The sequence below is a fragment of the Chlorocebus sabaeus genome, chromosome 17 (genome assembly GCF_047675955.1).
Source record: "Chlorocebus sabaeus isolate Y175 chromosome 17, mChlSab1.0.hap1, whole genome shotgun sequence".
NCBI classification, from domain to species: domain Eukaryota; kingdom Metazoa; phylum Chordata; class Mammalia; order Primates; family Cercopithecidae; genus Chlorocebus; species Chlorocebus sabaeus.
The window spans coordinates 52648024-52675065 of record NC_132920.1 but is presented as its reverse complement, the minus strand read 5'-3'; the positions used below and the strand labels follow the sequence as shown (position 1 = coordinate 52675065).

Genomic DNA, 27042 nt, shown 5'->3' with positions numbered 1-27042 from the left:
GTGTAGTTTAACATGTTCCCTTGTCTCTGTATTTTTATAAATTGGTACTTGGGTTTAGAGGCTTTATCAGATTCAGGTTCTAGTGGTTTTTACAAGGCTACTTTTGGTGTCGTTGTGTTCCTCTGTTAGGAAACATAAAATATCTGCTTGTCTATTCTTTATGATATCAGTAGCCACTGGTGTTCAGTGCTAACATTCCTTCTGCATCTATTAACTGAAATATTTCTTTTTCTTTACTTTTCTTTTTTTGAGACGGAGTCTCACTCTGTAACCCAGGCTGTAGTGCAGTGGCACAATATTGGCTCACTGCAACTTCTGCCTCCCAGGTCCTGGTTCAAGCAATTCTCCTGCCTCAGCCTCCCGAGTAGCTGGGATTACAGGCACATGCCACCGCGCCCAGCTAATTTTTGTATTTTTAGTAGAGACGGGGTTTTACCATGATGGCCAGGCTGGTCTTGAACTCCTGACCTCGTGATCCGCCTGCCTCAGCCTCCCAACATGCTGGGATTACAAGCATGAGCCACTGTGCTCGGCCTGAAATATTTCTATAAAGAAAAGCTTCTGCTAACACAAGAAAGGGGCTAAGAAGCAAAATAAAACATCAAAAAAGAAAAACAAGGGCCAGGAACGGTGGTTCATGCCTGTTATCCTAGCACTTTGGGAGGCAGAGGCAGGTGGATCACATGAGGCCAGGAGTTTGAGACCAGTCTGGCCAATATGACAAAACCCTGTCTCTACTTAAAATACAAAAATTAGCTGGGTGTGGTGGTGCTCGCCTGTAATACCAGCTAATTGGGAGGCTGAGTCACTTGAACCCAGGAGGCAGAAGTTGCAGTGAGCTGAGACTGTGCCACTGCACTCCAGCCTAGTCAACAGAGCAAGACTGTCACAAATTAAAAAAAAAAGAAAAAGAAAAAGAAAAAACTTCCTTTCTTCTACTCTGTGGTTACTTGGACATACAGTTTTCAAGACTGATGCTTGATTCTTTCCCTTTGTTTACTATTTCCAAATAATGAGTTGGTTCATTTGCAGTGACCTGTTAATTAGTGTTGTTTTCATATCATTATGAACTCATCAATTCAAAACATCTTTGATGTATTTCAATTAACTTCAGGTATCATTCTTATTTATGCTCAAACTGTCCCACCTTTGGCCAATGGGAGCCAAAGGGAATTTTTGGTCTGACCCTAGTGGTCTCTGATAACTTCCTTATTATCTGGTATAAGATGATAATCCCAATTAATTCTGAACATCTCCTGCTCCAGACCTGGAATCAGTCATTTCTCTAAGAAGCTCTGGTTCCTTTTAATGAAAAACAGTTTTAAATAGATCTTTCATATAAACTGAAAATGAATTATTTACTATTAGTGCTTTCATTGGTATATTATTATGATAAAACCTTGTACATGTTACAAATTTTGTACTTCAAAACTCTTTCAACCGTGTAAACCCACAACAATCCTAATGCTCAGAATAGTACTCTCCTGGTTATCTGTTGCTATAGAATGTGATCTCTCACGGTGCTGAGTTGACAGGGCTCAGCCGGGTGGTTCTCTCCAAGTCTCTCATGGAGTGCCTTACTCATATGTCTGGCACTTGGATTGGGAGAGCTGGTGTCATGCCAGATCCCTATTGACTTCAATAGGGATGGCACCATGTATGAGAGTCTAAAGAAGAGACCTAGAGCCAGCAAACAAGACTTGGGATTTATTGAGGGGACTTACATACAATGCAGTCTAGTGGTGGCAGGCTGGACAGGAGAACAACTACCATTTGTAAAAAGCATGCTGGTTATATGGCATTTTCACTTAGCACCCTCTCCCTTGCAACCTCCACCTGGCAACCTTTATGTAACCCAGAACAAAGGGCCTCAATCCCTTGCATGGCCTGCATTCCATGGGATGGGCCAGGGGTTCAGATGCTCCTCATAGATAAGGAATGAATCTCTAGGTGGGCCACTCCTGGATTCCTTAGCTTGGAACTCCAAACACAAATTCTTCTTAGACCATAGGACCATTCTCAGGGTATTGCTATCAAGTACATCTGCCATACAGCTGGACCATATGGGCCTAATGGGGCATCTGTCTCTCTCCACATGCCTTCTTCACAGGACTAGCTTGGGCTTCCACATGGCATGAGGTTCTCAATGTAGTTGGACTTTGTACATAGTAGCTGGTTGGCCTCTGAGCAAATGTTCCAAGAGGACCCAGTGGAAGCTGTGAGACTTATGTCCTAGATATACAAGTCTGAGGACATTACTTCCTCACATTCTGTTGGCCAAGCAAGTCTCTGAGGCCCACTCAGACTCAAGGGGAGAATGAAACTTACTCTAAATAGGAGAAGTAGCAAAGAATCTGAGGCCATTTTAAGACATGCCCTGCTATTGTAGGTTAAAGGAACTGTGGTTCAAAAAGATTAAGAGACTCATCTTGGACCCAGACCAAAGTTTCCTAAGGCCCACACCAGTAGTCTCACTATGTCATGGTATCTTGTCAAATATAACATCCATGTTTCCATACATTCTGCAACAGAGATGTGGGTGGTGGCAAGTGGGAACTTGTGTAAGTTTTGTGTTCTATGAAATTGCTCTACGATGTTTGAGAACCTTCAATCCAGATGGAGATGTGTTTGGCAGTGCAGAGGTCCTTATTACCTCTTCTTCCACATGCATCACCCGTAGCAGCATGGGTGATCTCACTATTATTACAACAACTAAACAGCCATAAATGATATTTGCCCAATTTGTTGCTTTGGGATTATTTTAATACTTTGTGTGTATGTATTTTATTAACACTAGTGTTACATAATTGACAGTCACATACATATAATTGCTCACACACTTTGATCCTACAACTTTTCTATCTCCCAGTTGGATCTAAAAGAACAGTATGCTGCTGAAAACGCTTGGCTTTAGCTCCTGGAACAATGCTCCATGAGAACACTTGATAACTAAGCGGGTGAAACTGAGGCACTACTTAAAATGTTTCTTTGGCCCGTGAAATGAGACTTCCCTTTATCTGTAACTCTTTTTTGAATTACCACCCTTTTTCTAGGATTGATATGTATGTAGAAGGCTTGAAGGACCTGAGTGACATAATTATGTTCTTGCCACTGTCTCTGCCTGAAGAGGAGATGAATCTTGCATACATCCTTGAAAAAGCCACTACAAGATTCTTCCCTGTCTGTGAGAAGGTAAGCAACCAACTCCTGCCCTGCTTTATGACTTGGATCAAGGGGGAGAAAAACAAACGATACTAAAAATAGACAAAGAATTTTATTGATAAAGATCTCCAAACCCTTTGTGAAAGCTCAAAATTCTTCCCACACTTGCAGTTATACGAAAAATCTGCTCTCCTTCCTCTCATCCTGGTCTTCTGGATTTTATTTTTTAAAGAATTGTATGCATAATTTCAGCACTATTTGTGGTTCTGGTGCTGATAGAATTTCAGTTACCTGCTTTAAAATAGGGCCTAATAAATAAGATTCTAAAGGAGGAAATCCCACACTAATGGGAGAGCTGGGGGAGAGGGGATGGATATTATTTCTAAAATACACAGGACAGTCCTGGGGCTCAGGGCTGTTTATAAGGTTAGAATTCTATGCAGTATTCTAAAAGTTAAAAAATTGTTTTAAACATGATGCTTCAGCATTCATATCTCTGCATTTTTAACATCTGTAAAATGCTGTCTTAAAGCTTGCACTTAGTCAGGGTTGGATGGCTTCTTTAGTTATCAATGCTCTTCACCTCCAGGTGCATTGATTATAATATTGGTAAGTCTAGGAAAAGATGATGAAAAATGTTAGGGCTTGGTAAAAACAAAGAAAAAAGAACCAGATAAGTTTTTCAAACTCACCTGCCATGCTGATTTAATCTATCCTTTTTGGGTTGAATAACAATAGTTCTCATTAAATGATTTAATACATATATTTGAATATATTTATCATGATCAACAATTTTAGAGCCTAATCATGTAACATAGATTATCTCGTTGATACTTATGTATTTGGCATAGATGACAGATACCCTAACTTCCTCAGTTAGACTTTTCCCTTAATTACACTTGGTGAGTTCCTAGCTCCAACTGGATCAAACTGTGAATATTCTACACCCCCAGGTTTTCCCCATATTGTTTCCTTCAAAAGTATTTCAAAGATAATATATTCCTTTGTAATCAGCATGTAATTTAAGATCTTTTATCATACAAATACTGACAACAGAGTGAATGTTTACCACCACCATGTGGTAAACTAATGCATGAAGTTTTTGTTGTAAGATACTATGAAGCACAGACTTCTCATAACTAAAAATGGGACTGTAACTGCACTAAGAACAGTGCTAATGATAATAATGGCTCACCTTTACTGAGTGTCAAGTGCCGTGCTATACATGCATTAATCTATTTAATCTTCATAATAACTCCACAAGATACCATGTGGTTGCTTCATCTGTAAATAAGAATAAATTATTTCCTCATTTACAGATGAAGCAACTATATCTTAAAGAAGCAACGTAACTTGCCCAATGTCACACAACTAATAAAGTTGGAACCTGTACTCAGGTCTCTGCTCAAGTATCAAAACATCATGAAGTCTATGGCCTGGAATGTACCTTAGTGACCACCTCCTCCAAACTTACATTTCATTTTGTATTTGATCAATTTTGACTCAAAGTCATAATTTACAGCCCTATTTGAAGACAATTTGCTTATAAAAATGAGGATTGGGTCCCTCTGAGAATGACACTCCCCCTGCAAACACAGTACCTTCCAAAGAGCAGCACACCAAAGAACACACCCTGAGATGGTGCAAGGAGAAAATACCATCGGCCCCGGAAGAGCCACCAATGGAGGGTGTGGTGCGAAAATCACTCTACAGAGGTTCACAGGATAGGTACAGGGAGAGAAGGTGAAAAGAAGACAAGCACATGAGATAAAGCTGTTTCCTATGTTCAGAATAAGTCAGGAGGATTTAAGTTATTCCATTCCTTTCACCTCATGAAGCCCAAGAGAAATGGGATTTGCTTGAGCTTACACAGCTAGCCAGTGACAAAGAACAAATTAGAAGCCAGGTCTCTTAACTTCTAGAAGACTTTCTGCCAAATCAAGCTGACTTTAAATTATATGTTAGGTGAGTCCTTCATCTTCTGCCTTTTCCTTATTAACCATCATGCAGGCACTGAGAGACCACTGACAAGATTTTCTTATGTGCAATCGGCTGAGCCGGGCTGATACACAGCAACCTGAAGTTATCTTAATGACTGAAGAGTGCAAACCCAGTGTCCTCTTGGGCTTTCCTCTGCTACAGGTAATGGTACTCAAATAGCTCCCAAGAACTGCAGGGAGAATGAATTTGTATTATCCACTTATTCTTTCATTCAGTCATTCACCATCATTTATGAACCTACTAACTTCTTTATGCTAAGGCCTGTGCTAGAAATACAAAGATGCCCTCAAGGCAGCTATCTCCTGGCGAAACCAAGCGCATAGACTGGTAACTACAATATAATGTGGTAAACTAAAATGTAACATAAGAGAAAGCAGATGTCCTGAAGTCCTGGGCTCAAATGATCCTCCTGCCTCAGCCTCCCAAAGTGCTGGGATTACAGGCATGAGCCACTGCACCTGACCCATATTACATTATAAACATGTTTTGACATTGTTAGTCTGCCTCATTTCTTTACAATGGAGTCTATTTTTGAAACTTTTCTTGATTATATGTATATTCCATTTATTATGTTCAAAATAATCTTTTTAACAAGAAATATTTTAATTGTTACAAAAACAAAGGAGGCAGCTATTAGAAACTCTGCATTTCATAAAACAATGAAACTTTGTTTAAATGTTTTCATGATCAACTTCCCGCAGCCACCATTCATTTTAAAAGCCCTAGTCAAAACTATTAAGCAGTTTCATCTTCTATATTTTAAAAACCCCTAGAGATTTAAAAAACAGTACAGAATTTCACTATCTTTATATATCTTACAAAGCTATTAAATTTTTCAGTGTCAAGAGCAAAACATTACCCCATACCTAGCTTCATTACTGGAAGATGGACTCCTGATTCAGCAATACTCATTAACAGGTAGGTAGATTACCTGTGTTGACTGTAGTAAAGCCATTTTACAATCAACTTAGGAACACCAGCCAAACACACAGAGACACAAACACCAAAAATGATATGTTTAGTATGTACAAATAGCTATACTTGGGGCATGGCTATCAAGTAACAAGACTGATTTAATACTTTATAGTCATAGCACATTAAAAATATATTGCTAGAGGGATAACGGTACCACACATGAAAAATGTCTATATGGAAAAGGCTGCGATTTATTGCAAAGCATAATATATAGCAAATTCCAAGGAAGGGCAAATAATTTTTAAACAAATATTTAAATTTAATGGCTTAAGCTAAAGCCTCAGTTACTTTTTGGAGGATTCATAACAAACAGGGGTTGAAGAATGATTTTCCTTTTTTCTTTTTCTTTCTTTTTTTGGAAATGATATCTTGTTCTGTTCCCCAAGCTGAGCATAGTGGCACAATCTCGGCTCACTGCAACCTCTGCCTCCCGGGTTCAAGAGATTCTCCTGCCTCAGACTCCCAAGTAGCTGGGATTACAGGTGCCCGCCACCACCCCTGGCTAATTTTTGTATTTTTAGTAGAGATGGGTTTCACCATGTTGGCCAGGCTGGTCTTGAACTCCCAACCTCAGGTGATCTGCCTGCCTCTGCCTTCCAAAGTGCTGGGATTACAAGTGTGAGCCACCACACCCAGCTTTCTTTTTTTGATTTACTTTTTTTTTTCCTTTTTCTTTTATTTTTTTTTTGAGATGGAGTCTTGCTCTGTTGCCCAGGATAGAGTGCAGTGGTGTGGTCTCGGCTCACTGCAACCTCTGCCTCCCAGGTTCAAGCGATTTTCCTGCCTCAGCCTCCCAAGTAGCTACTATGCCCAGATAATTTTTTTTTTTTTTTTTTTTTTTTTTTTTTTTTTGGATTTTTAGTAGAGATGGGATTTCACCATGTTGACTAGCTGGTCTTGAACTCCTGACCTCATGATCCACCCACCTCAGCCTCCCAAAGTGCTGGAATTACAGGTGTGAGCCACCACACCCAGCCTTTTTTTTCTTTTCTTTCTTCTGATATTTTTGTTTCTTTTGCAATGTCCTCTTCAGTGGAACTGGATGAATAAGACCTCTTTGTTTTTTAAAAAAATTGATTTTCTCTTTGCTTTTTCTTCTCCTCTTCATTTATTTTTTTCCTGTAATACCTGCAATTTATTCAGTTCTTAATTTTATTCATCAATCTTCACTATGTCCCTTTGGGGTCTACTTGGAGAAAGTTGCAGCATTCAAAAGTCAGGTGGCCAGGAAGCCATATTTTTTACAGCCTGCTCTGACACTGTCCTTGTTGCAACCTGGGACTGCCATGATGTTGGTAAGAGGGGTCGCTGGAGTCTCCGGCTTTCTAGAACACGCTTGTTTCCCACTAGCTGCGAGGATGAGGCACTGCCAAAGTGGCCACTTTCACCCGTGCCACAGCCTAACTTGATTTTAAACAGTGAAAATCATAAACAACTTAAATGTCTCATACCTGAGAAATGTCTACATAAATAAGGATACATCCATTGGATAGAATTCTATGCAGCCACTTAAAGTTATGTTTTCAAAGATTACATAACACGAAAAATGCTTCTGGCATAAGAAAAATGAGGACTTCTGTTTATTGTATACCAGGATGCTTTAGAATGTTTGTTTTTATAAATAATGTTGCAACAACATCTTTGTAGGTGTAGATTTTTCCACATTTAAGATTACATCATTAGGATATAATTTTTAAAATGGAATCACTTGGTAATAGCCTATGAATATTTTTGTGGTTGAGAAATATGGCTAACTTGCAAAGTGGCAGTATCACTTTGCAATGCCACACAATGTATGAAAATCCCAATTATCCCCCACCTCCACCAGAATGTGGCTCATTTGCATTTTACTTTGTTTTGCTGTATTCTTCTCTCATGGATAGGGTTCTTTTGCATTTTAGAAATTCAAGGCCAGAAGCAGCCACATCCCCACAATTAATAAATTTCTCCAACCTGGAAGCCAAAGGAAGTCTCCACCGGATGAAGAATCCATTGAGACTGTGAAGAACACATTTAAATTGGAACGTGGTATGTTTCTTAAAAACATGAACAGTACAGTAGCTGAGTATTAACAAATGAAACAAATTAAGTCTAAGAAACATAGTAAATATTTCACTCTGCATTTGTAGCAGACCCATAAAAATATCATAAAGCCATGTTAATGTAATAAAGTAATGAAACATGAAGACATAAACTGCCTAATACCTGTAAGCTAGACAGCCTTTTCTATTTTTCATAAGACAAAAAAACACCAATTAATCAGAACCATCCAAATATAAATCCTTCTACGTATCGCAAAAGAGTAAAATCACAAATATGCAAATGAATGTCAAAGATTTCTTTAAAAACAAAACAAAACAAAAAGCACACACATCACCATCATACACTTCTACCACATTTTGGGAAAAGTCCAGGGAACAGCATAGCTTCAAACTAGTTTCTTAAACTTTCAATCACTAGAATATTCTGCAGACACGGCATGTATTTCTAGGATCAATTTCACAGTTAGTTTCTACTTCAGTATCATAATCGGTTTTGACTATTATAAGCTGCTGTCAGTCGGAATCTGAAGATTCTCCTCAATCATCTCTGACAGCTAGTGAGTGAGCAGAGCACCTCAATGATGACGGCTTTTTCCAGCCTTGCCTGTGGTAACAACCTCTTTGCCACCATTAGGATTCAAGGGATTTTTTTTCTTCTTCTTTAAATTGGGTTTTAAGTACGTCAAAGAATTTTATCTAGATTTCCTAGTCAGTGCAACTGGTAGAGCTTTTTCCTGCCCTTAATTGAATTACTTATCACTGAAAGTTTAACAACCTCCTTGAAAGTCAGTTGGGAAAGGTAACCGATGGAACAGAACCACATGAACTCTGCTGTTATCAGTTGAGGACCCTACACTTTCACTTAAAAAAAGGGTTTGAAATATGACATCACTGCACAGAGCCAACAGGATAGGAACTGGAGATTTTTAGAGCTCTAAGGGGTCGAGCCTTTAGTTCAATTCCTCCTTAAGGACGAGAAACTGAGTCAGAGGGAAAGGAAATGACCTTCCAAAGAGCATCAGATGGGTGGAAGAATTGGGCTGGGATTCGGGTTTCCTGATGTTCAGTTTGGACCCTAAAAGTGCCTTGGACGTTAAAAGTTATAACTATGCCTAAAAATAAAGTGGTAATTTGAAACAAAATTCGTTTTGTTTCAGAATTGTTACTCTTTAAGAGAGAAAAAATATCTACTCCTGAGGAAGTAGAGTGTTGGCTTAAATAAGCCCTCCTTCTCAACCCTTTTCGTTAATAATTGAACATTTAAATGTCAAAGATGATTTGAGTATTCAGAGGAAAAACTAACATGAAAGAAACAGGTTTGAACCAAAATGTCTTTTATTTGAATACTGAATACATTCTGTTAGGACGTAAGAGTGTGCTAAGAATAAAATTTTTTAAAGAAAAAAATAGCACTGGCAGCAATACAATTAAAATGGAAAAAGTATAATTTCTAATAATTTCAAATATAACACAAATGACAAATAGATACATTAGCATTCTGTGAACTCCACTTAAGAACTGCTTTACGTGACAAGTTGTAGTTTAAGCTTACTTGAGACATGAGTATTCAGAATTTTCACAAAATACCAAATATATAGAAAATAGACACAGCAAATGGAAGCGCATATCATGATTCATTAGACACTTTTAATGAAAATGGCGCTTGACAATTAGAAAACAGTTAAAACTTTGCTTTAGAAAAAAACTACCTCAAACTAATGTTCATATTAGAGGTGACAGTGCTATTTGTGTTTCTAGCATTCCATATTGAAGTTTATCTTTTAAATACAAAAAAATATGCTCTGCCCATTACAGCAGGATGACATGAACTTAGTTTTCTGTTCCTCCAGATGCTCAGAGCAGCAACAAGACAAGTCTCAGGATCATCATAAGGCTGGATTTAAAATAAAACAAAGACAAAAGGAGAGTCACTTTTATCTGGCATAAGACAGAAAGGGCCATGCACTCGCCTACCCATTGGTGTTACTAATCTTGGCTTGGGGACTCTCCCAGTTCAACCCCTTGGAGGATTAAAACATCCCAGACATAACTGAATTAGCCACTTTAAAATGTTTGCTAAATGAATAAGGAAAAATCAGAACCTGCTGTCCTGAAAACCTTGGATGAGGGTTTATAAGAGAAAGGTTTGGGAAGAAACAAACTTTCAAAAGCCAGTAAAATAAAGCAACTTGAAAAAATAATCGAGGACCAACTTAGGGGAGTTACTAATTTAATCTCAGCTACTTTCTATTAACTGGGGCCTTCTTCTGGATCCATAAACTCTACTTCCTTTTTTTTTTTTTTTTTTCTGATGGAGTCTCACTCTGTCACCCAAGCTGGAGTGTAGTGACGCAATCTTGGCTCACTGCAACCTCCACCTCCTGAGCTCAAGCAATTCTGCCTCAGTCTCCCAAGTAGCTGGGATTATAGGTGCCCGCCACCACACTTGGCTAATTTTTGTAGAGATGGGGTTGTGCCATGTTGGCTAGGCTGGTCTTGAGGTCCTGACCTTGAGCTCCTGACCTTAAGTGATCCACCCGCCTCAGCCTCCCAAAGTGCTGGGATTACGGGCGTGAGCCACCACACCCAGCCCATAAACCCTACTTCTGATTCTTCCCACCACCAAGTATCACTTTTAGAACAGGGCTATAACTGGAAAGCTGTCTTTTGTAATCACACTCCTCCTCCCCTCCCTGAAAATTCTAGTCACACTAGAAAATTCTAGTGTGACTAGAGTAGAAAAAGTAGTAGTGTGACTAAAGTAGAAAGAGGAACATTAAAATTATTCATCACGCTACCACCCACAGAAAAACACTACTAACAGTTTGAAGTATTTCCTTCCTGTTTTTTTATACACAAACATTGTTTTAATCACACTATATTTGGTTGTTTTTTATCCTGTTTTTATACCTTACTTATGTCACTAAGATTTTCCAATGCCACCAAATCATTTTTGAAAACATAAAAATGTAATGCTCACTCAATATTCCATTAAATGGACAAAACATTTATTCAAACATCTCCTTACTGGTGAACTGTTAGGTTGTTCCTAATTTTTCAGTCTATCGTGTTTTCATTGGAAATAAAGTTACAACGAACATCAGTCTTTGTGCATATCTCACTGCTTTGGAATAAATTCCAAAAAGTGAAAATGTCTATCAAAGGAAATAAACATGTTTATAGCTTTCAACATATAAAGCCAACTTTCCGGAGAAATTTTTAAAATGCTATCTCTAAATTTTTATTTGGTAATATGCTTAATCTCATGGATAGAATTACTGGATCAAATTAAGAGAAACTTGAGGTTCTCTGTTTATCTTTTAAAAAATATTAAAACTTCTCTCTTAAAAACTCTTAAAAATATTAAATTTCTCTCCCTTAAAAACTTGAAATAACTGTATCACACTGTCACTCTGTCAAACTTTCTAAAAGGGACTGAGTATTAGATTTAAATGAACACATTTACTGTTGCAGATGGGTGAATCCTGAGGAAAAATGAGGCTGAGTTTAGTTCTTTCTTCTGAAAAAGGCGAGTATGGCTTTGTGACTCAATACTACAGCAGCACTATGCATAGCCAGTAAGAATGTTCATGGGTACATCAATATCAAAGACCCACTGAATCCATGCTATCTTAAGGTTTTTACTGTCATGCTTATTGTAACAAAAAGGACTTTGATCTTTCAAATTAAAATTGATGTTTCCCAAAAATTCAGCACTTCAAAACAATAGCAGAGGAAAGTATTGATCAAAATAGCTTTACTTACCTCAAACCTGCAACCAGACCAGCAGGCATTATTTTCTTGGACCTCTTAAATCTCACACCCATTATGGTAGCCAGGAAGAAAGCTGTAACTGAAAACCAAACTAATTCATAAACCAGAGTTTCAACCATGTTATCCATGCTTGTGGGAAAACAGTGGGTACCATTTAAAGCTTTCTAACATTACAACTATTATGGATAGGTACTGAGTTGCCATTGTCTTGAAAAGATAAAGTGCTCTATTAAAACACTTCGTGGGCCAGTGGCTCAAGCCTATAATCCCAGCACTTTGGGAGGCAGAGGTGGGCGGATCACCTGATGTTGGGAGTTCGAGGCCAGCCTGACCAACATGGAGAAACCTCGTCTCTACTAAAAATACAAAAAAATTTAGCAGGGCGTGGTGGCACATGTCTGTACTCCCAGCTACTTGGGAGGCTGAGGAAGGAGAATCTCTTGAACCGGGGAGGTGGAGGTTGCAGTGAACTGAGATTGTGCCATTGCACTCTAGACTGGGCAATAAGAATGAAACTCCGTCTCAAAATAACAAAAAACAAACAACAACAACAAAAAACACTTCATAATCTACCTCATCAAAAAGGTTTCTGGGTAAACAAACATGTTAAAATCAATTCCTGAAATATCTTCAAAAGAGAAAGACTTTTTCTTTTTCTTTTTCTTTTTTTTTTTTTTTTGTTGTTGTTGTTGTTGAGACAGAGTCTTGCTCTGTCACCCAGGCTGGAATACAGTGGCGTGATCCCAGCTCACAGCAACCTCCGCCTTCCGGGTTCACGCAATTCTCCTGCCTCAGCCTCCCGAGTAGCTGAGATTACAGCCACGCACAACCACATCCAGCTAATTTTTGTATTTTTAGTAGAGACAGGATCTTGCTATGTTGGCCAGGCTGGTCTTGAACTCCTGGTCTCATGTGATCCACCGGCCTCGGCCTCCCAAAGTGCTGAGATTACAGGCATGAGCCACCATGCCTAGCTAAGCGTCTTTTTCTAACCTAAATCTCTATTCAAAGAACACTCCTTGAAGGTTAGCACTGAGCTTTATTCAACTTCCCTCAGAAACACTAAGTAGTACACTTGGACCCACAGGACACACTCAATAATGTTCAGTTAACTTAATATGAAGAAAATAGTTAATGTATCTTTTACAAGTAAGATCTGATTAATAAAAAAAATACTTAAAAGAAGGCTGACTGGTTTTGTTTTGTAGCATTCCATTTTGCAGAATTTGATGCCTGGAGACTAAACAGTCTAAGCAATAGTATTTTATTCAGAAGCATCATGTCAGCCTTTTTAGAGCTGTGCCTATGAAGGGAGAGGTAGTTTTATGTAAGAGATTAGGACATCAATGCCACAGTTTAAAAACAGCTTTCAAAGAAAAACTGTTTATTGATATAAAAAATAAAATGACTGACAATAAATACTTGTGAACTATTTAAGCACATCAATAAAAATCCTAATATCACTATATCTGGCTGATACATCTAACATAACCTCATTACTAAAACTATCCCTACCCCCTTATAAAAATGACTAAAGAAAAAAAAAAAACCAAATCTCTCTCTCCTTCAAATATAGCACAATTTTGTCTTCATTTATGATTTTTTTCCATACATGACCAAGGCACTTTGAATAATAAATCAACTAGAGAAAGTGTCCTTGGCATAGTTTTCTAAACCTTCACTGTATATCTCTTTCAAGTGAGATAAAAGTCAAGTGTCCTGGTGACTTTAAACACACAGGTTTCCATTTTTTTCTGTGGATATTCTCCCATTAAGCTTAACAAGGGAAGAAACTAAAAAAGTGTCAGCCTTGCTTTTTTAGGTTAAGTCTTAAGGCAGTGCAGAATCTAAAAGCTGTTTGTGAATGAAATGGAACAATGCAAGGCTGTCTCTTTTTTAGTTATTCTCACAGCAATGTGAAAACTATGCTAAATATGCATTTAGGAGAGTTAGCAGAAAATCTAAAAATAATTCCTTGCTTTTCCTAATTCAATTTTTCAGGTAACAGGTTTTTATAGAAATATTCTTCTGAGTTGGAAGGCCTGGTAGCAGTAACATCATTTTTTATCAGGTATTTCTAGAAAGGAGTAAGTGTTGTATTCAGCCTCAACACATGCATATGGCCATTTGCCATTTGACTAAATATGTTCAGGTATATCTAGCATAGGGTATCAAAAAGATCACCACCTCCAATGTTTAAGTCTCTGTAACCAGGAAAAAATGCCTTACTTACACAGTGACACTTTTACATCTCGTTTGTCATTGGAGACACGGTAAGCTCCATAGCCAGCCAAACATCCAACAAAAAGACCAGCAATCAAAGATAGAACACCACCTGGGAGGGGAAAAAAATATGGGCTCACAAAGAGAATCCCAAAATGAAAGGAATTCATTCCATTACTTCTAGTATGATACAGGCACCTTCAAATGCATTCCTACTTGGGCACAGTAACTGGACAAAGCCAAATTAAGAATAGGCCTCTTCATGGATACTTTCTAGGAGATGACTGCTTCCTGCTGAACCCAAATGCAAGGCAGAGGAGCCCTGTGGGCGCAGCAGTGCAGGGGGTCAGATGTCACTTGGGGGAAGAAAACCTGCCTTGTGCTGGTGGCTTGGACATTGATTGCATGATCTTGGGCAATTATTTAACTTCCTAAGCCCTTCTTTTTTAATTTTTTCTATTCTCTTTGCCTCCTTTTTACAATGAGGTTGTGATGATTAAAAACTAAGACGCAAAGTTATTTTTAGTTTGTAGAGGTAAAGACAGAAGTCCTATACAAACCAAGCAATGGTTCCATCCTGAATAATTAACAAACCTTCAAGCCTCAAGATGTCAGGACTCAAGGACTAATGGAGGCCCTACCAAGAAAGAGGAAGAACCAGAGTACTGACCCCAGCTACCCAGTCCCTATCCCATGCACTCACGCCACCAGCACACTCCCAGCCCCCAACCCATACACCCGCCCCAGAGCACTGTGGCAAACACCAAGCACTTTCTGTGCACTGGACAGTGGGTTACATGCCAGTGACACTATAAATAACACACACACAATCCTTGCTTCATGGAACTCACCCTATTTAGAATCTATTGGGTTAAAATCCCTTGCGGGGGGTAGGGTCAAAGTATCTCTGTTTTTAAAATATCCATTGGAAATTCAAATGTGCAACCACTGCAGCACACGCATGTGTACACACCCAACACACACACAAACACATAAACACAACACACAAAAAACACACACCCAACACACACACAATGCACAACACACATATCCCACACACACCACACACACCACACACAACACACACACAACGCACACAACACACACGACACACACACACACGCGTGCACGCGCGCGCGCACACACACACACAACACATAAACACAACACACAAAAAACACACACCCAACACACACACAACGCACAACACACACATCCCATACACACCACACACACCACACACAACACACACAAAAACACACAACACACACCACACACAACACACACATCCCCCACACACACAACACACACAAACACACAACACACACACCACACACAACACACACACACACACACCCCCCAGAGCAGCATCCTGAATGAGAAGACAAACATGTTTGGTTCTAGTCCTAATTCTTTCACTTGCTGGCTAAAGGACTCTGGCTAAGTCACTTAGCCTCTCTGAGTTTTAGCAGCTGTAAAACAGGGTTCGTAATCCATGCCACATATACATATAATGGCTTAGAATGTTACAGTTGGAGATAATGTTAAATTACACATTGTTTCCTCCAAAAGCTATTCTTCAAACATAGTAAGATGATCTTTTTTTTTTTTTTTTTTTTTTTTTTTTTTTTTGAGACGGAGTCTCGCTCTGTTGCCTGGGCTGGAGTGCGGTGGCCGGAGTGCGGTGGCCAGATCTCAGCTCACTACAAGCTCCGCCTCCCGGGTTCACGCCATTCTCCTGCCTCAGCCTCCGAAGTAAGTAAGATGATCTTTTAAAAACATACATCTGGACAGGTCACTCTCCTAATTAAAAACCCTCAGTGCTTCCCAAAACTCTTAGGAAAAATAATCCAGTTTGCTATTTTATGGGAACCCTGGCCTTCTTTCAGTTCTCTGAATATACCAAACTCTATTCCTCATGGCTTTTAGACATACTGTTCCTTGTGCAGACTGCTTGTCTCTGCACTCTTCACTTGGCCAAGTGCAGCTCACCTTCAGATGTCTGCTTAAGTGTTGCCTTCTCTGACCCACCATTCTGAATGAGGGCCCCCATCATAGTCTTCCACTATTCCTGATCATACGTTTATATGATTGAATGTCATTCTGCCCTTACTCACTTGTGAGCGCCATTCTTTTTGTTCATTGCTGTTTCCCCAGGGTGAGACACAGGGCCAGGTACATAGAAGCACTTGATAAATACTGATTTAATGCATCCCCATTATGGGTCATGTTCAAGCAGAAGATACCAGATAAGGATATTGTTAAAGAGATTAAAACATTTTCTGAAATGCACAACTAGGTGACCATTAAGGTGTCTTCCCACCTAGAGATTCTATGATGCTCTTTTCTGTATACCCTGAAGATTTCTTAACTGTTAGGATCACCCCATCCCACCCTCCCCACTACCACCATATACACACACTTAAGTATGCGGAGAAAGTGGCAGTGTCTACACTTCAGTCTTGATGAGATCAGACAGCAAACAGTGGGGCAGGCTCACCGGCAGCAAGAACCAGGAAGGTTCTTGAGAAATTTCATCTTGCCTGAGGAAGGTGGCAGGACTGTGAGCTGTTTTACAAGAAAGCCACACTATTGGAAGGAAGCAAAGATCCTGAGAACAAGCTCAGTACCCCACAGTGGGGGCTACAAGAAAAGCAGCTCTAAACTCTTTCCTTCCCACTTCCTGGGAGGCCTGATCTGAGTGGGGCAGTCTTGGAAGAGGAGTTTTAAAAGGAGTTGAAAGATGCATCTAGGAGCTGCCCTGCAGGTGTTCTTGTGGTCCTCAGAACAGCAGCCTGCCCAGCAAGCACACCTGAGCCTCTCTGGAGGGATGGCTGTGTCAGTGCCCTTCCCTTCCACTGGAGTAGGAAGGTGTAAGGTCTGGTTCAGCACTAGTGTGGGAGAAGGCAAGAATGCCATCTGGCCCTCTTTTGCTCTGGGCACTCAGTGTTACCTGGCCTAGGAAGAGCCTCCATATCATAGTGTCTTCCTGGTCATCCACCTCTCTGGAGACCTACCTGGGAGGAGGGGTGAGCCCAGGCAAGCACAGTGGTCAGCATCCTGTGTCCCGGCACTGGCTCCCCTCTCTCCCCACTGTACCCCCACCAAAATAAAAATCTATCAGCTTCTCCCTTTAACCCAACTTGTGTCTCACAGCTGGTCTAGTTTAGGATTTAGATACATCCATGTCCTCCCACCAAACACCATTTCAACATCACATCTTTCACCCACCCAAGATTATTCTCAATATCTATCCCGTAGAAGGGTCTCCTGGCCCAGCTACATAGGACTCATACCTAGGGAAGCTCTAAGTCAAAGGAGAGTTAATTCACCTTACAGACCCATTCTAAGACATTTGGGCCACTGGCAGCTTAGAACATAATACAAAACTAGAAAAAAGTATTATGCCTCATTGGTTCACAGACCTCCCACTGGCAGGGCAGTAGCAGCAGAAAAAAAAAAAAATTAAAATTAAAACTTTATTCTATGCCAGGCACCATGTGAAATGTGTACCATGCATCATCTTATTTAATCCTAACAGATTAATTTACAGGTGAGGAACTGAGGCCCAGATGTTGAAACACCTCACCTGAGTATCAGTGCTAGTAAGTGGTAGTGTCAAGACTAGAATGCAGGAATGCTTGATTCTGTGGCCCATGCTTTTAACTCACATTATACCACAAAGTGAGCTTCCTTGTGAACCCATAATACCCTTGGGGGCTTCCAGGATCACTTAGTGGGGGGCTCTTGCAGGAGGCCAAGGAACTATACTGTGCAGGTGGACAACAGCAAGCCCTTGAAATCAGAGACCTCACAGCTAATGTAATTTCATTTGTTCCCACCAGCTGGTAAACACTGAAGAGATTTGAGTTAGAATAAAAGGATTCCTTCCATTCCAACACACACACACTCACTCACTCTCTCTCTCTCTCTCCCCCCGCTCCGCCCACTGTCTTTCCACCTCTCATAAAGACAGGCAAAAATGCCCAGATGTTCTTTTCTATTCTGTAATAGAAGTTATTTAGACATTGTCTTTGCCAATGAAATTTTTTTTTTCCAAAAACAATCTTATCAGCATTTTAAACTGAGTCCTCTTTAAAGTGGATTATGAAACATCAACCTCTGAGTAGTTGGTTTATAGGTCTTACTTTGGTGCCACCATCTTTTTCTCCTTCAAATACGTATCTCTAATACATACATCAAGACAGAAACAATGAACAAAAATCCAAGGTGAATTATAGGTTTTAAGGAATCATAGATGATGGTCATTTCTACCCTGCCAGCCCCCTAACTATAAGAGCTATACTGTGCTTCTGGTCTTTGACTTCTTAGCAGCCTTTAATGAAGGAAGCTAACTGGTAACCATGTAGACCTGGCTTTTTCACTCAAATTCAAGTCAACCACTGCCACAAATACAATACACTTTGAAATAAAAACTTCATTTAAAAAATTTCATTAAAATGTAAGACACAGTTTGTGAGAAAGACGATTAAAGGTTGTACATATATATATATACATACACACACATATATGACACATAACTAGGAGACATCATGACTATAAATGATTCTAAAATAAAAGTAAGATAAAAAATCTTGACCTTTCCTTTTTCTCCATAAAAACTCTTTAATTGATTACCTCAGTTTTTTTCCCCCTCTTTTGGACAAAGGTGAAAAGATAACTTTGGATATGATAATTGAATATTTAACAATGTTTTCATTGCAACACACAGGATCAACAGAACTCAGTTTTTTAGTACCACGATTACGTAAAGCAAAAACAAAAAAAAAAAATCCTCATTTAATAATAAGCAATGGTCCTGAGGGAAATTAAATCAAATAACTATGCAACTGATAATGAAGTGAAGTGAGAGTTTTGTGGTAGAAAAGAGGCCCAGAACCCCCAGGCTGGAACACTCCGTTATGCCCAACCCCACGGAAGCCTCTTCCTTTCATGAATCCCTTCCATAACATACTGGTCTTCAGCCACCTCTAAGGCATCTTTAGCTTCTCATCCTACTTACAGACCCTCAGATGACCTAGCACAACCTCCAAACCCCCCACTAATTCCCTTTCATGAAAATTTGGGTTAGGCTTACCTCTCCGCTTATATCCAAAAATGCTTCCAAATGTCACGAGGGCTGCATAACCAAAACCGATCAGGTCCATTGGCAAGGTTGCAATTCTAAAGCAAGGGGGAAAGGACAGATTATACAAAATAAAAAGTTTTGGGTACGGAATGTATCTAAAACTGATATGCTTATATGGTTTGGCTGTGTGTCCCCACCCAAATCCCATGTTGAATTGTGATCCTGAGTGTTGGAGGTAGGGCCTGGTGGGAAGTGATTGGATCATGGGGGTGGTTTCTGATGGTTTAGCATCATCCCCCTAGTGCTGTCTCATGATAAAGTTCTCACAAGATCTGGATGTTTGAAAGTGTGTAGCACTTCCCCCTTCATGCTGTCTCCCACTCCTGACGCCATGTGAAGATATGTTTGCTTCCCCTTTGCCTTCTACCATGGCTGTAAGTTTCCTGAGGCATCCCCAGCCACGCCTCCTGTACAGCCTGGTTGAGTTGATTAAATCTCCTTCCTTCATGAATTACTGAGTCTGAGGTACTTCTTTAGAGCAGTGTGAGAATGACTAATACAAAGGCATTCCACATAATTACAGAAATTAATTTCTCTAATCTACTAAAAAAAGGAAAGTTCAGCCAGGCAGGGTGCTCATGCCTGTAATCCTAGTATTTTGGAAGACCAAGGCAGGCATTTGGCTTGAGCCCAGGAGTTTGAGGCCAACCTGAGCAACATGGCAAACCCCATCTCTAGTAAAAATACAAAAAATTAGCGGGGTGTAATGGCATGCGCCTGTGGTCCCAGCTACTTGGGATGCTGAGTTGGGAGGACTGCTTGGGCACGGGAGGTTGAGTTTGCAATGAGCCGTGATTATGCCACTGCACTACAGCCTGGGTGACAGAGTGAGACCCTGTCTCAAGGGAAAAAAGAGGTTCAAACTTCACCTCTCCCAACCCTCTACTATCCCCTCCATCCTCATCACTGTTAAGCACACTCCGGGGGATACCTCAAGCTGATTCTCCTCTGCCTGTCTTCAATATCTGCCATACTCTCGGCTGTTTAATTCTTTCTACTTCCCCAAATAAAACTTCTGCTCTGGTCAGCCAGGTCTCTTCACTGAACCGTGACACTACAATCTTCACTTTTCACTTTCTTGCCTGAAATGTCCTCCCTCCCTGTCCACCCCCAAAAGCCCGACTATCCCCTGTACCCCACCTCCCTTTGAATCTTCTCCCCTGACTTCTACCCTTATTAACTACCTCCTAATTTCCTTAACTCTAGCCTGTACTATCAAAGTGAACTGGTGCAAATGGCTTCTTCCTCCTCTAAATTCCTTAACTTCCACAACTCCATCTTATAATTCTTTTATGTTTGTACAGATAGTAGTCCTCTCATTCTTTACAGATGGATGTCTTCTTAGAGATTGAATAATTCAGTTTAAACAATGGCTTTGTCATTAGTTTCCTTGCAAGACAACTCTTCTGTGGTAGCAGAGACATCCACACTTAATCAATGGCAAATCACTAGAGAATACAATATAGCCCCAGCATGAAGTTAGATGGATGACAATGACATCGTACTGTGCATCATAGCAGCAGCTGAAACATACCCAGTAGTGAGAAGTTCCACTGAAACCCTGCCCACAATTCTCTCAGATGCAGTAGATAGTGTGCCAGCCACAGGCTAGAGATGTGGCTACCAGGTCTCAGACCATGCCCCTCCCTCACCCTGAACTCTCCCTGCAAGTTAAGAGAATAGATGAAAAGAGTTCTAGAGTTCCATACAGCTTTTTAAGGTCTAAGCTTCCTAGTGGTGCCTTTACTTCTGAGCTTTCTCACATCTATATTTCCTTCACAGGGAAGGTAATTATCTTTGTAAATATAAGGAATGGTACATGAGATTCCTTCCATATTTTTACAATTTTCTCATTGCTTATCATTTAGGTTAATGGGCCTTTTATCTCCCACAGCAATGGGTAACAAATTAATGTAGAAGAACAGAAAAACAGGCCGGACGAGGTGGCTCACCCCTGTAATCCCAGCACTTTGGAAGGCAGAGGCTGGTGGATCACTTGAGGTCAGGAGTTCAAGACCAGTGTAGTCAACATGGTGAAACCCTGTCTCTACTAAATATACAAAAAATTAGCCTGGCGTGGCATGATGGTGCATGTCTGTAATCCCAGCTACTCAGGAGGCTGAGACAGGAAAATCCCTTGAACCTGGGAGGCAGAGGTTGCAGTGAGCTGAGATTGTGCCACTGCACTCCAGCCTGGGCATCTCAAAAAAAAAAGAAAAAAAAGAGAAGAAGAAAGAAGAAGAAGGAAGAAGGAAGAAGGAGGAGGAGGAGGAGGAGGAGGAAGGAGGAAAGAAGAAGGAAGAAAGAAGAAGAGGAAGACGATGATGACGATGACGACGACAAAGACGAAGATAAAGACGAAGAAGAAGAAAAGAAGTTTTGAGCTGATCTCAAAGTCATCAACTAGAACTTACTATGAGGAAGGGTATGGGGGAGGGAATCTCAGGCACAGGAGATGACAGCACCAAAAAGGAGGCAACAGTAAAAAATGCTCAGCATCTACAGGAAGGAGAACTAAAACAGGAGAGCTCATCTGTGCCCGAGAGGTGGTACAGTAGGATGTAATATGTAGGGAGAAGCTGGGTCCAAAAACCGTTTGCTGACTGAATGATGGCTAAACAAATAATAATGAGAGGTTATAATGTTTTTGATCAATTACTATGTGTTAGGTGCCATTCTAAGGCATTCTAGGTGCCTTACATGTATCAACTCATGTAATCATGACCACACCCTATGGTATGTACTATCATGATTATCCTCATTTTCCAGATGAGGAAACTGGCGCACAGAGAATGCAAGCAATGCCCGAAGGTTATACGCAAAACAAAGATTTCTGACTCGGGGAAGTCTCAGTCCTAACCACTATGCAACATCACCTCCGGTAACTGAGTTAGCTGCTGAAAAAAGTGAATATGTAAACCAAACATGTTCTTCAGAGTTTTCAATTCTGGATCAATCACATGCTCTTCACAGCTTAAAGTTGTGACCACGGGGCACTGTGTTCCATCTGGTAACTTACAATGTTCAGCCCCATGAACTTCTCATGTTTGGTCCTACTTACTACTTTCTAGAGGAGCTAACCATATGCTCTAAAGTATGCTTACCTTCAAACCTGATACCGCCACTTACTAGCTGTGGAAACTCAATAACTCAGTTTCTCCATCTTTAAAATAGGGATAACAAAAATATCTACCTTATAGGATTGTTCTGAGAATTAAATGAGTTAATACTGTAAAGCACTTAGAACAGTGCCTTGCACATACTGAGCACTCAACAAATACTAGCTGCTCCAATAATAATGATTCTTCTTCTCATTCACCCTTACATCTATTTTGAGCTTGACGCGTGTAAGACTATTACCATTTCAGCACACTGAGAAAACTGAGGTAGGGCGAATTTATGATTTACTTAATGAATCATACCATAGTATCATAACATATATTTGTACTCAATTCAACTGAACAGCTATTTATTGAGCATTTTCTTTGTGCAAGGCAGCAGGAAGCAATGGTAAGTGCTTAGACATGGCCTTGGTCCAGTACAACACAGCTGTAGGAGGCAGATGTGTGAATGAACCCTAAGAGGAGAGGTGTGGGTACCATAACAAGGAGTGGCACCCAGCAAGGACTGGGAGCCTAAGGAAGGATGCCCAGATAACACAGGGTTCCAGCTGGGACCTTGGAGAGATGTTGTGCCAAACCCCTGTTAACCTCAATAAGGAAGGCAACAGGTTCAAGAGGCCAAAAGAGACCCAGAGCCAGCAAGTGAGACATGGGGTTTCATTAGGGGCTTTCATATAGAGGAGGGAGTCCAGCGGCGGTGAGCTGGGCAGGAAAACAACCGCTTGCAAACATCATGCAATTTACGTAGCATTTTCACTTAACACCCTCCCCTCAATGACCTCCTCCTGGCAACCTTGATTTAACTCAAAATTCAAGGCCTCAATTCCCCATATGGCCCCTGTTCTATGGGACAGGTGGGGCAGGGCTCAGATGTTCTTCATAGACAAGAAACAAATCTCTGGGTTGGGCAGGCCTGGGTTCCCTCGTTCAGAAAACGCATTCAGGTTCATCTGCCACACAGGGTCATTCTAAGGGTATGCTTTAATTATTGCTGTCAGGTGCATTTACCCTACAGGGGAGCATAAGTCAAGTGAAGACGGTGGCAGGGAAGGGTGTTCCTGGCAGAAGGGAGCGCGTGTGCAAGGCCCTAATGGCACAAGAAAGCATGTTCTCAAAATGAAAAGTACAAGGGGCTTGTGAAAAGAGAGGGAGCTGGTGAGAAAGACGGGCTGTACACCCACATAAGCCCTGTAAAGGGAGTCTGGTTCTGTCCTAGGGGCAGAGAAGGATCACTGAAGGGAGCCTCACAATCAGATTTAAACTCCAGCAAGCACTTCCCAGTTGCAGTAGTGAAGATGGGTTGTGAAGTCAGGCAGGGAGATACATCGGGAAGCTGTTGCAGTAAAGTAAGCAAGAGCTTAGTTGATAAGGGTAGGCTTATCTAGAGAAATGGCAATGAGAATGGAGAGAAGGTGGACAGATTTCAGAGGTTCAGGAGGTAGAATCAGCAGAATTGAATTCGAGGAGGGAAGGGAAAGTCAAGGGTGAATCAGAGATGACTCACCCCTAGGTATCTGGCTTAGACCATTGGGAGAAGCAGGGAGTCAGGGAGCCTCATGCTATTCTCTGAGACAGAGAACATGGGAACAGCAGCAGGTGTGCGGGGCGGGGAAGAGGGAGGTGGTTAGGAATGATGGGACGTGTTTGGAATGTATTCAGTCTGAGACGCCCAACACACAGGAAAACACCATTACATACAGATCTGAGGCTTATGAGAGCACTTTCATTATCAGGTGTAACTTCTAGACCTAATTGTCTCCTAAAGCCAAGTAGCTGTTGTGAAAGATTAATTCCACTCCATCCTGAGCCCCCCAGCTCTTCCTGCGATCTTCTCTTGAGGATCCATACTCTTTTACTTGGTTGGGATTCTCTCGCCTCTCAGTCAGCCAAGCTCCTTGAGGGCAAACCCAGGGTGCACAAGGCAGGTACTTAAAATACTTGTTAAATGAATAAATGAGTGAGTGAACCAAAGGAACAGCTTCTGCCTGAAGACATTCTGTAACTGACCTACACAGTACAGCTTTATTGCCAGGAAACAGGCAGCTCCTTAATCTCCTTAGTGAAGTGACTGTTGTTCTAAGGAGGCAAAATAAATCTACTCCCAATGCTTGTAAGAAGATTCTGTTCTCAGAGAGAATATTCAGACAAAAGATTCACCTTTTCCATGACGGAGCCATGTGGCCAGGCCAGAAGCACACATTAAAGCCAGAGGCTGTGTTAACATGAAAGGGATAAGGTGGGAGAGGATGTGCACAGCACATCACACGCTCTCATCACAAATGCGATGCTCAAGCCTTGGAAGGGCTAGAAAGCATCTTGGATGCAATGCAGCAAAACGATTTACTATACCAGGTACAAAACAAGGCCGACCGCCCCAAATCCTCCAAAATTTGGAGAACTAAGAGATTTTCAGTCAACTGTTATATAAAAAGCATTTTCACATGCTAAAGATATAACAGTTACCTACCCGTGAGCTCTTGGAAGGCACAAAAGGCACATTGTCGAGTGGGGTCTGGGTAGTGCTGGGAAAGTTAAAATCCTGCCAAGCATTTTGCAATGGTCCACGAGCCCACCCCACCACCCCAGCTCCAGGAAGGTAGGAGGCAGGATAGGTGGGCTATTTAGGGATATCGGAAGGCAGAAACTCGGGAAATTCCCAGGAGGAGGAGAAAAATGATACCGGGGAGGTAAGACCGGTGCCCTGCAAAATCCCCTCAAGGTCCTCAGCATCATCGTTTGCTATACAGGTTTGGTGCGGGGGAGGGGATGACCGGTAAGTAACGCCCCTTATATTTCTACGGTTTTGTAAGAAAATTCAGAGCAGGAAGGTCTCCATTGCGGGATGCACAGCTCACCTGCAGCCCCGAGCCCTCACTGCAGCTGAAAAGACAGAAGTCTGGGGCTAGCTGCAGCCACGCGCGGTACCTGGAATCCGGAAGCAGTCTCGGCGCCAGCGATCTCCCACCCGGCGCCCAGCCGTCTCGCGCTGAGCAGAGGCCGCTCCCTGCCGGAGACGCCCTCCCTGCCGCGCGCATGCGCTATGTGCCTTCTAGCCTTGCAGGGCTCTGTCTCGTCCATTCCCTCTGGCTGAATCGGGTCGGCCTGTAGGTCAGGCAGCCAGGAGGCCCTGCCCTGCGACATCCCGGCGGCAGCCGGACCCGTTGCTCCGTCTATCCTACCTTCGGCCCTGTCCTGGAGCCAGGGCTGGGGTTTCCTGCCTCCCGCCTGACGGAGCGGGACTGGCAGGAAGCGTATCTGGATGTAGCCAAGATTACAGAAGGCGAAGATTTTTAAGTTAACTCCATTCATCATTCAAGGGACATTTCCAGAACCTCTAAAAGGCAACCCGAGGTCTCCTACACACCCTCCAGCGGATTGTACCCATTGTCAGTGGAGGGAGCTAAGGTTCTGTGAGGTCCAGTGACTTAGTTGCCCCAGGTCAGAATCCAAGTTTGCCTGGTTTCAAAGCCCAAGCACCCTTCATTACACTATGGGATCGTCTAGATGTGGTTGGGAGATCAGTATCCTAGTTTTAAACTTCGGGCCCAGGATTTGCTGGGCTTAGATATCTACAGGAAAAGGTATAAATTCCAGAGTTGGAAAGCACTTAAAATCTTGCCTAATCCAAGGCGATCTGCTCAATTCCAGGAATGAACCTTAAAATGACTTTTTTTTTTTTTTTTTTTTGATACAGGATCTCAGTTGATCGCCCAGGCTGGAGTGCAGTGGCGCCATCCCAGTTCACTGCAACCTCTGCCTCCCGCCTCCTGGGTTCAAGGGATTCTCCAGCCTCAACCTCCCGAGTAGCTGGGATTACAGGTGTGTGCCACCTCACCCAGCTAATTCTTTGTTTGTAGAGACGGGGTTTACTATGTTGCCCAGGATAGTCTCGAACTCCTGAGCTCAAAGCAATCCTCCCGCCTCTGCCTCCCAAAGTGCTGGGATTACAGTTTAAATTGACTTTAAATTATGCCTCTCTGTAGCAACTTACCATCTTATTCTTCTGCCTTCTTGATTGAATACAGAACTCCAACCCTCTTCCTTATGTAACAGCCCTTTGGAGATTTGAAGAAGGCTGTCATAGTGAAGTAGCTCTAGAGGTTCTGTGTCACTGAGAATTACAGCAGAATTCCTCAGAATAAAAAAGGAAACTAAAAAATTAAATCTTGTGAAGTTTGTTTGCTACATCTATTCTTTGTGCGTAAAAGTGCTTCAGGGAAGTAATATAACTACATCTAAGTTATGAAAGTCTAAGTTGGTCCTGGGGAATTAATAGAATTCCTGAAGATTCACAGAAGAGTTGATGGCAAGGCACTGGAATGTGGCGTGGAGAAAGTGATAGCCTGAAATTTGGTTCTGAGTTCTCTCAGCACTCTTTTCCATCCCCTTCTATGTCCATCCTTACCCCAGCCTCCTCCCCTTCTCTCCTCACACTCTCAGAACACTTACCCTATTTGGAATAAAACTAAAACCCTCTTGGAATACTTCAGTATCTTCATCTGATGTGACCTGGGTAAATAACTCCCCTCTGGACCTCGGTGCCTGGATTTAAGATATGGCCAAGACTAGATGCTCTGAGATCCCTTCCACCCTG

The 27042-nt window shown here is 41.4% G+C and overlaps 1 protein-coding gene and 1 long non-coding RNA gene across 8 annotated transcripts in view; one reads left to right on the top strand and one right to left on the bottom strand.

Annotated features, from left to right (window-relative positions):
* Positions 1-26586, top strand: part of LOC103221361 (uncharacterized) — a 35486-nt gene extending 8900 nt beyond the window's left edge. For 4 of the 6 annotated variants that reach the window (XR_012089190.1, XR_492980.3, XR_012089188.1 and 1 more), the window contains 4 exons: positions 3054-3192; positions 5173-5304; positions 6003-6081; positions 8040-8461. This is a non-coding gene — a long non-coding RNA (uncharacterized lncRNA). Of the gene's footprint in view, positions 1-2869; positions 2958-3053; positions 3193-5172; positions 5305-6002; positions 6082-8039; positions 8462-15812; positions 15933-26142 lie in introns of those variants that run through there. The other 2 variants (XR_012089186.1, XR_012089187.1) reach the window with 2 other exon arrangements.
* On the bottom strand, positions 9498-25469 carry TMEM14A (transmembrane protein 14A). 2 transcript variants are annotated; one of them, XM_007972254.3, is made up of 5 exons: positions 25374-25469; positions 19276-19361; positions 14188-14289; positions 11946-12033; positions 9498-10074 (listed from the first exon to the last, which is right to left on the bottom strand). In XM_007972254.3, exons 2-5 carry the CDS (start codon positions 19343-19345, stop codon positions 10035-10037), a joined length of 300 nt encoding a protein of 99 aa, XP_007970445.2. In that variant the 5' UTR covers positions 19346-19361; positions 25374-25469; the 3' UTR covers positions 9498-10034. The 2 variants fall into 2 exon arrangements, with proteins under 2 accessions (XP_007970445.2, XP_007970446.1); XM_007972255.3 differs by having other exon boundaries at positions 25304-25463.
* Positions 26587-27042: the final 456 nt, after the last annotated feature.

Bases quoted from the DNA above. Each gene is read 5' to 3' on its own strand.
- TMEM14A (XM_007972254.3), bottom strand. From the start codon at position 19,345: ATGGACCTGATCGGTTTTGGTTATGCAGCCCTCGTGACATTTGGAAGC. The intron at 14,290-19,275 runs GTAAGCCTAACC...TTCCCCTCCCAG, and splicing joins TTTTGGATATAAGCGGAGAG to GTGGTGTTCTATCTTTGATT. The intron at 10,075-11,945 runs GTAAGTAAAGCT...TTTTAAATCCAG, and splicing joins GGTCTGGTTGCAGGTTTGAG to CCTTATGATGATCCTGAGAC.